General features: G+C 40.3%; 1 protein-coding gene across 1 annotated transcript; it reads right to left on the bottom strand.

Annotated features, from left to right (window-relative positions):
- Window positions 1-1,159: 1,159 nt before the first annotated feature.
- rassf9 (Ras association domain family member 9) lies at window positions 1,160-10,057 on the bottom strand. Its single transcript, XM_053319533.1, has 2 exons — window positions 9,915-10,057; window positions 1,160-2,450 (listed from the first exon to the last, which is right to left on the bottom strand). Exons 1-2 carry the CDS (start codon window positions 9,959-9,961, stop codon window positions 1,202-1,204), a joined length of 1,296 nt encoding a protein of 431 aa, XP_053175508.1. The 5' UTR covers window positions 9,962-10,057; the 3' UTR covers window positions 1,160-1,201.
- Between the last annotated feature and the right edge of the window lie 344 nt (window positions 10,058-10,401).

Raw genomic sequence — 10,401 nt, 5'->3', positions numbered from 1 at the left:
AAGGAAGGAAGGAAGAAGGAAGGAAAGAGGGAAGGAAGGAAGGGCAGAAGGAAAGGAAGGAAGGAAGGAGGGAAGGAAGGAAAGTAGCGAGGAAGGAAGGGCGGAAGGAAGGAAAGTAGCGAGGAAGGAAGGGCGGAAGGAAAGGAAGGAAGGAAGTACGAAGCAAAGAAGGAAGGGAGGGAAGGAGGAAATAAGGAACAGTCGAAACAGACAGGGTGAATTTGACCTGGGAGGACGACACGAAGGTTAAGTATCTAAGGTTCCCCTCGTTGTTTGTGCTCAGGAAGTACTCGTTGCTAGGGAAACCTAATCGTCACGAATGGTAAAGAAACCAAACGCATTCTCATCCCAATTCGTCACATACAAACAGCATTTCACAGCAGTCCAAGTTTCTTTCCAACTGTCAGAAATCACTCTTAACAAAATAATGTGTGACAATGCGAAGTTAAGGTCTGGTTAGGTTCAGGCACAAAAACCACTTGGTTAGATTTAGGGAGAAATCATTGTTTTGGTTTAAAATGAGTCTCCTTTTTTAAACATCTATCTAGCCACCCATCCACCCAGCCAGCCTCCTTATAAAGAATAAATGTCACCTTTATATAAACATCATTGGTATCATGGTGTTTATTTCAGATGTTGTGGAAGTCTACTCAACTAGCCTGCAAGTGGAGTAAGTAATGACGCTAAAGGGCACCTTGTACGCTAAAGGGTATCAGATGCTGAGGGGTGACAAAATGGCGGTATTTGACGCCTTGGGAATGAGGGCAGGCTGAATGGACTGTAGTTGGCACATACATACAGTAGGTCCAGTTTGTGCGTCACATGTGTTATTGCATTTTATTCTCAAACATTTGTATTTCGGACAGATAAAAGGCCATCTTTCCACTCTTTTCACTGCTAAATGATGATTTTAAACCTGTTTCCCATGTTGCAACTCTATTTTCTAATCAAACAAACATTTTTATAACACAAGAGTGATATACTAAATCAGAACCAAAATGACTGCATTCAAACTTTACCATCTTATTGTTTTTGAAAACATTTGGGAAATCCATTTTTTGTTAGCCTGGGATTTATCTTTCAGAAAAACTGAAACGTTTAGCTCGTGACTCAAGCGTAATGATAATACATGAGAGGCAAGGCAGGCGCAAATTGGAGCTAGTGCCTATAGAAGATTAAATTGCAGGGTCAACTAGGTTGTTCAAACGTCTGTGTCCAGTGGGGGAGGGAAGTCGAGACAGGGTGACAGCGAGTCCTGGCTGTGTGTGGAGCTAATCCCAGTGTCTGAGTCTGTGTCTGTAATGTCTAGAGGGGACAGGCTGTGTTTGAGTTTCACTGTCTGTGAGACGCTGCATTGAGTCTCACTTTTAAGAGGGACAGGACTTGACTTCTCCTCTGTGCTGTCACCGATTTGCAGTGAATTGAGATGAGCAGCTAGCTGCCAGCATTCCTGGTCCTTGGAGACCAGCGTAGCGTCATAGTACTGTAGCTGCTTGTCTATTTCTACAGCTTGGTTGTGAAGGGATACGCCGGTTAAGAGGCTATGTTGCAGTTCTGTCTGCATCCTCTCGAGTTCGGCAGTGTAGAATAAATCATCTGTTTCAGACGGGATCCAGGAAGCAGCCACAGCTCCTTCCTGTTCACTGTCCTCTTCTGCCCTCCTCAGCTCAGTGTCAATATCCAGAGATAGCTGCAGGATGAGCTCCTGATGCCTCTGAACCTGCAGCTCCAGCTGTTCAACTCCATCGCTGGTGAACAGGTACTCCTGCAGCTGCTCCACATCGTCCACTTCCAGACTCAGCCCACAAGCTTGAGCCAGTGAACTCTCAGACTCTTCAGCTTCTCTCTGCATTTGATCCTCAAAATGCTCAATCTCAAAATCCAGATCCCTCATTCGCTGAATCTGTTCCCGAATTGTGTGGTCCTGGTCCAGAATCATCTGCACCATACGATCGATCTCCTCAGTGCCAGGGGAGCTCTTGCTCTCCTTGTGAAGTTTCTCCAGTTTTCGGAAAGCTTTCTTCACAATGCGTTTTTGTTTCTCCACTGGAAGGGACTGGGGATACTGACTGCGACCATGCTCCCATCGCTTAGGCTTGGTGCCCTTGGACTTTCCACCCTTCTTAGCAGGCTGAGGCACAAAATCGCTGGTTTTCACTAGAATGAATTGGATGCAGGGTCTCTGGTCACCCCAAGCGTACCAGAGCCTCAAGATTCTGGTGAGAGGAGGCAAGGCTCTTTCAAAACCCTTCCACCTCTCAACAAGACAGAAGTCTTTGGGTTCTCCATGCAGGAGCCGCTGGCTCTCTGGGATTGACTTGTGATCCTCCAATAACGCCTGAATCATATCTGCACATGTTGTGTGCTTCGTTACTCCGCAGACAACCTTCTCCTCATTGCAGACAGTAACCTGAATCTCTTTTCCTGGTATGGTCTCAGCATCTTTGGTCCTACAGCAGAGACATAACAACACATGTATTAGTTGTTTGGAATTAAATGTGTGGATACGTTAATCCTTTAACATACAGTTTCCAACTTTTGTTTCCCTCTTAAGAAGCTTTATGGTTGAGAAAAATAATCCTACTGTATAATCACCTTATGCTGTATGATTACACAGTGAAATATATTTTAAGCATATTAGCATTAGATACTTTCATTTGAATGCCTTCACCTTTCCATCAAATAAGAATTCTAGATATATTGTAAGGTATTTTATTCACATTACATAAATAACATATGTTCGGTATCTTTGGAACATTTTGGTCTGGAAACGTAAAGTCAAAGTAAAGTTATATGAATCTGAACAATGTTTGGCTGCACAGAAAAAGTGTGTAATGACAGGCCTTATCAGCCAGATTTGAACCAGGGATGTTGAGACTACTCTGGGCCATAAGAAAACAGGAAGTCTTTAAAAGCTGGTAATCATACATGATAACTGGTCAATGTTTAGTTTAGTAAACTATGTTTACAAAAAGTTACGTTCAAATGCTTAACAAGCTTTGTCATAGCAGCAATAGTCAGAGCTGCAGTTTGAAGTACAGCACACACACAAACTCTCCCAGTCATACTTTTTAAGTCCTTTCACTTTTCTACGTAGTACATTTTTCTTAAATAGATCCTACTATGATGGTTTTCCATTAGGTCAATGAGCAGAAAACTACATTCGCTCATTTGTGCTCCCTGGCTTGATCCTATTAGACTGTTACTCATCGTCTTACTCATCAGAGAGGATCACTTAATGGTTCGGTTCTGAGCTATTTAACCCCAAGGCCCTCATTACCTTTTCGTCTGGACTGTAAAACTTGTTTAAAAATTGAACTCTGATGGGCCGACGATATCAATTTTTTACATGCTTAATGGACCACCGGTAATATCCATGACCTAATATCCAGTCATTAAATGATAGGCACCGGCAATGCAGACATCCACAACATGAACAATAATCAAATAAGTAGATAACATTGTCAGACATTTCAATTTGATTTCACGATAAAGAATGATGTATCATGTTATTATTTATATGAAAGATAACATGTGAGGAATATGCTGCAATTCATGTGATTAATTAGGTTAACTATGCTGTACCGTAGCTAACTGCCAAGTTTCTGTCTCAATTAGATCATATTTAAAGTAAAAGCCTACTCTGAAGGTAAAAAATAACATAATATACTCTTGTAATTATAGACAGTTCTCTAAAATAACAGATAAGACAGCATTTATATAATATCTATCAATAAACAGAAACTGGAGCGCGTCCTCTAACACTAAACTGACTTTGTGGGTCTGTGGTTTAACAATCAAACAGGCAATACTTCATTATACTCTTAACAGTAATAAATCAGAAGAATGTGCTCGAAGCTCTGGTTAATGTCAAAGTTAAATCTTCAACACTTTCACAAAATTGATTTTTAGATAGCAAACACTGTAAACACTACTAGGGGATTCTACTTGTAGCTCAGCAAGAGACTATTTCACATTATCTGACATAAGTAGACAGAAACTGAAAGGCCAAAATGGTGTTTAACTCTTCCATTTTGAAAGGATTTTGCCTCGAGGCACTTTTGAGTTTGTATTTCAGTTCAAAATAAAGATTAGGATTGGTGCATAAAAGCTATATCTACTGTATATTCACCAGAGAAAAACATATATAAACTTGCTATAGGTGTTCAATCTGGCTATAAAGTATTGCTCCTTGCCTTGGTATGCAGTAATAGCTTCAGATCTGGACCTTGCATCTTATATTTGCTGTGTCTTTATCTGAGGAGATAACCTTGGTTGACTGCAGCCCACATTAACCACTGATCATCACAAGGGAGGATGGACAAAAATACACACTGCTCTGAAGATGATACAGATACTATCCGCCTGCATGCCAACACAAGTAAGTGTGATATACTGAGTTTTATTCAAAGGGGAAAATTTAAATGCTGCATTATCTCACAGTTTGCTGATCCTACAAACCGATATTGCTATGTTTTGGTTCCCACATGGCATGAAAACACACAACCGGATCACTGTGTAAACTGGCAGTGAATAAGGCCTAAGGAATGTGATACGTATGCAGCAATGCAAGAAGCTGGTTAATGGTTATGGAGACCCTTGGAAACAAGCGGGGAAAAGCAAATACCTGAGCTATGTGCAGGCTAAACAAATCCAGCATGCCTCCAGTATTCATAGACAACAACCGTGATGACTTTGACCTCAGAGTTCTAGTCAGGAAACCCCACAAACGCTGTCGCAGCATGGCAGAAAAAAAACAATGGGTGAATACAATACAGACCCCACCTGAACAATCTAATGCAATCTAATGCAACAGCATTAAAACGCACAACAGCTTTGTACTGTATAGGATTTTCAATATTCTTTGAGATCACAGAAAATAGAAGTGGAAAAACCCCCAAACAATTAAACTATTATGGCATTACTGTATATTACTGTATATTGCAGCTATTGCTAAACTGTGTTAGGAGCTCCTCAAGAGAGCAAAGGATGATTAAAAGGAAAGGAAAGCAGAAAACCCAACTTTTCACTAATATTGTTTTACCCCCTAAAAAATTAAAATAAAACAAGCTCACTTTTTGGTGAAACTGTCCTTAGTTCACGGATGTATGTAACCATTGGGGTTTTGTCACAACTACTGTACATAAATCTTTGTTTCAAGTGGCCAAATACCAGTAAAGGGTTGAGAACTGCTGCTCTACTGCAAGGCAATGGAAAGAAGGACGAAGGAAGAACAGTAATAAACATCTTTAAATGTTTAATGACGTAAACATTTTTCCTACAAACACTGGCCTGACTAAACATGTAACTGTGGTCATATCTGAACATGCAGGTGAATAAACATGCTCTTTAGACAATTGGGTATTTCAGAGGGGGGGTCACCCAAGCCCTCAGCTGTGCAGGAAGAGGGTACAGCAAGCCGGGGAAACACCTGTATTTGTCCTGGGCTACAATCACCAACGCTCAGGCAACATCCTGCCAACACAGTTCAATGGACAGAGGGAGGAAGGGGAAAAATGGATTTCACACCGGTCATGGATGGTGGTCCGTTTTCAACTCCACTCTAAAGCGAAGAGGCGATGACAAATATACAACGTTTAAAATATTCCATGTCTCATGAATACCACTGGATTTTAATGGTAGGTGGTTTAAAAATGGAGTGATGTGCAATCCTGACTGGTTTCTGAATAAATGGCAAGATCTCAATTTTGACCATTCCTTTTAAGAAATCAGTTTCTTACCAGTCCCTGCAACTTTATGGAAATCAAACCTGAGGCCTAGTTGAACCTTTAAGCAACACCCATGGCTGATTGTGATGAGCTAACACCTGTCAATCAAGCGACCAAGAACAAACTCTTCTCCAAGCCCAAACATGTCCTTGATTCCCCATAAATGCCATCAATGCACAGAAGAGAGAGAAGGAAAAAAAACAAGGCCACAAACTCCTCTTTGAAAAATGTCATGAATGTGGATTGAAGAGGAAAGTATTTATCCTCTTGATTTGATTTTTTGTGCCTGCAGCCTAACGTTTCCACATAGCTTCGTCACTCAGTTTTGGTGGTTGCTGCTTGCTGTGACAAAAACTCTAATCTGTTGTATTTTAAGATGATTGTAGGTTCACTACAAGTACAAAACCATCACTGAAAGGGGACATTTCCTGTTATTTTCTAATGATAGACATTTTGATGAAAGTAATGGTCTCTAGAGGTGCCAAAAACCCTCTAAACCCTTATGAACCAACTCCCTGCCAGGACAAACACAAATACGACACGCACCATTGGGCTGATTGCATCACAGCTAATACACCCATAAGGGCTGTCACTTCGGGTGCCATTTCATATTCATAGCTTGGGATTAAGCTGCGGCTCCAGACGCAACAAATGAGGGTGCCCTCATCGGTCACAGCGTTGGTTGATAAATAACAAACCTGACACTGATATTGTGATGAGCTCAAACCTTCTGATTGGAAAAATGCCAATGGGTTTAGATATATTAAAATATAAAGTTCCAGTCAGAGTTTAGGATGGATGCTGTGCAGTGAATAAAAACAGGATGGATTAAACTTCAACATTTAACACTCGACTGAACACAAGAAACCCGAGCGGTCCCACTTGACCTCGGCTTGAACTTAAAAGCTGAGATATCCAGTGAGACATTAGACATGTTGTAGGAAACCACATTTCAATTACACCAGATTTCAGCACAAGTTTCTGCGTGGGACGATTACGCTGCAGTGATGTCAGCTCAACCTTGGTGGCACGGTTCCCTTCCATTGTAATACTGATAATAACTACCTTGGTCGACATTAACAATTCCCTCACTGTCATAAATTTGCAAGCTACAAGTTACCACAGAGGAAAACATACTGGTGGTTTAAGCAAGTCATAACAACTGACAGGCGTTATAGCTCTCCTGTGTCTCAGCGTGTTTTCTCAGATCAATAATGATGTGATAAGATGATGTTGATATTTCCAGCAGGAACACAACTGTGATAGCTTATCAGTAGATATCCTGTAGCCACTGTTGTTAACAGGCTCTGATTTTCTCGCTACGGATGGAATTAAAAATTTGATTACATTACGATGAATCTGTTGGTGGTGATAAAATTATAGGTTTCCTCTCAGAGCTGAAGAACAACAATAAAACTTGTGTTAAACCTCTGTTAGTGTCAAATAACCTAAATACATAAAACCTCTTTTGCCATGTACCTTTAGTAAGCATCATTTTGGTTGTTTTGCCCATATTTTAAGATATCCATCTTTTAACATTTCTGCTGCCCCAAAGGAAAAGTCATCACAAAAGTCATTAGAGTTAATCTCGTGGGCATCATGAATCCATTATGTCATTTTTGAGATGTTTCTATCTTGTCCCGAGAGATGGATCGATGTGCAATGGAAAGAGTGTCATAGTAACCTCACTGGAAGTTTACATTACAACTACTTTTTTTACTGAAGAATTCACTCTGGAAACTATACATGCATAAAGTCTATAAGTATCTTCTGTGGGACATTGCACACATTGTAGATACATGGCCGTTGTTTTCCATATAGAAAAAAAAACCTCCCCCAAAACATCAGGCCATAAAACTCAGATGAACACCTTGCACTGCCATTTCCACAACTAATCTAAACAGCTGTTTTCAGACCACCATGAAGCTTTGAACGTATATAATCATACGTGGAAAATGTTTGATCTTCTCCATCTGTCATAGAGTGTAGAAACAAAGTTAATATCACTAAAGTTAAAACATAGAAATCTACAAAACTTTAAAAGAAAGTGGAAAAATGGTGCATGGAGAATTGAGGAGAGCAACAACGACCCATCGCTGGACAGGAGGCGCTTCCTCTCATTTCTTATCTGAGGGAGGATGAGGGATTGGTGAGGAAATAACAACACTTTTCTATCTGGATACGTTGATCTCTGGGATGACTCCCACCCTGATAGGCATCTGTGAGCAGAGACACAACACACCCCTTCCCCTCTCTTCCCTTCCTCTGTAAACCCCCCCTCCCTCCTTCTTTTTTTCCCTCTTCTTTTTCAGGTCTACAAATCAACAAATTAAAGCTTTTCTGAGTGCAAATAGTAAGTTACTTTCAACACAATTATCTATCTTTTGCTGTTGGCAAGAAACTAATTGGTCCTGTTCACACTGCTGTCATTGTGGCAGAGAGGAAGATTAAGTGGAGGTGGTCACTACATTGCTTTGGTCACATATGTCACTGACTTAGCAACCATTTCATTTTAAATCCTTTTAGGTCTGCATGTGCCGTTTCAGTGTGAGGCACCAGTTTGACGCACAGGTTTCCCCGATGACGTACTGTAACTCTTTCTCTGTTAAATGAATTCAGTGTACGTTGTCAGCTGTAATCATCACCACATTTAAGTTCTATTTGAAAAGTCAGTGAAAGCTTTTGATGTTTCAACTGACTGCGACTCCACATTGGCTTCATCTTGTCATTCTTTGGCAAACATCCAGCTCAATGTCTCACTGCAAGTAAAAAGCAGTCTCTGGAAATCAAATGGTTGACATTTTTACAGATCTAAACACTTGAGGTAATTATAGGTGCCACAATGGTAATTACTATACAACATGAAGAAAAAAAGAAAAAAAAGACATCGACTGGAGGCAGCTTCAGTCAGACTGTTTGAAGTTATGAAAGATAATTCATCGGTGTGATATGAAAATACATCCATTCTGCTGCTGGTGCCACTGTCAAAAAGATTGTAAGAGTAATTTAGTATAAAAGCCTGTTTATTTCTGAAGTTAATCCAAACCTTTCCTGTGGAGTTGGGGTTGTAAATGAAGCTAATGAAAATAGCTCATTACCCATGATTAAAACGTTCCTGATCCTGATCTTGGCAACATGAATCCTGTCTGCACCCTGCGAGGGGTTGGATCATGACCTAGATACTCTAAAAAGAGAAACTCTGTTTACCAACTCTGCACAACAAAAGTCCGTCGCCACAACTCTGAAACAGAATTTCGGCTCCAACAACAACAGACGACAGCTTTTGGCTCGGTTAATCTAATTTTCCCACCTTTTCAAAAGCATGTGTCTGGATCCCAGCTGCAGCTAGAAGTACATCAAAAGGCCAAAGCTAGCCACTTAGGGAAATTGCTGAAGCACATTATACAAGTGTTGATGACAGGATCTTCTTCAACCTGGAGTTATAATGTTCTTTTGACTCTTGGTGTCCCAGATGAAACATGCACTAAAAAACATCTTTGTAGTAATTACAGAGCAGGAGACGGTCTGAGGTCTTTAAATTGATGTACAGTACAGTGCACTTTCACAGGGCTTGAGAAAACCACTATCCAAGGACAGATTTTTTCCCCTCAAATATAGCTGAAAAGTAAAAGCTAAAAGTTATATCCCCCTCCCCTATAAACACACTCAGTATTGTACTTCTAAAATAATATTGACACTTTTCAGAAATTATGACCTAGTCGTGTTAAAACTGCTTGATATTGTTGTGAAACATTAGTGTATAAAATGTTATTAATACTCCTCAGAAAAGACAAAGAACCAATAAAGCTTATTACTGCTGTGGGAGGTTTATATTATGGCTCTGTAGTTGTTAATTATGGTTAATGGTGCTGTTGTTTTACTTTGAGGTATATTTTTAATGTCCAACGGTATTACTATGTTTACTATATTTGTCTATTTAAGTTGATTACATTTAGATAAGGTCAATAAGGATGCTTTAACAAAATTGCATTAAACAATTACGCCTACATTACTCCTTGCACAGCTCAGTCATGGATGCGAGATCTGCGTTGTGCGTAATTTGTCTCCCTCCTCCACAGCACGACACAGACTGCTTTCCAACTCATGGGAAACTCAGATACTACAGTCACACACACACACACACAACAGGTTTTCCGTCATGCAATCTCACCCTCATCAAATTACCTGTTTTTCAGTCGAGCTTTCAGGAAGTTTTTTCCAAACGGAGCCATGGCACAGGAGCGCTAAAAAAAAGGAATTATCCAGACCCGCAATCCGAAATGCGTTACAGTCCCTGCATGGCTGGACGTCGGACAGTTTGACTTGTGTGTTTCAGAGAGGAAAAAGTTGAGAGGTGTCCCGACTGAAACTCATGTCCGCCCCATCCGAAAAGCGGAGGGAGGTGTTTGCCATATACTACCCCTCTGATTTAATGGTGAAACTCTGCCCCCTTCCACCTGCAGGAACAACCTGTGAAACTACAACACTGACTGCGACACATGGAATTCAAAATGCACCATTAAGTTTTCAGTTATATATTTGAACATGAATTAAACAATCATACAATATTAAAATACCAGAAAGTACAAAACGAATATTGCACATTTCATATGATGGAATTTGAAGATTAGAAATATGAATAAGTAAATATAACAGTTCCAATGCAATAAAA

This window comes from Scomber japonicus, chromosome 5 (assembly GCF_027409825.1).
Source record: "Scomber japonicus isolate fScoJap1 chromosome 5, fScoJap1.pri, whole genome shotgun sequence".
In the NCBI taxonomy this organism is placed as follows: domain Eukaryota; kingdom Metazoa; phylum Chordata; class Actinopteri; order Scombriformes; family Scombridae; genus Scomber; species Scomber japonicus.
Note: the sequence above shows the minus strand (reverse complement) of the source record. Positions and strands in the feature narration are given on the sequence as shown.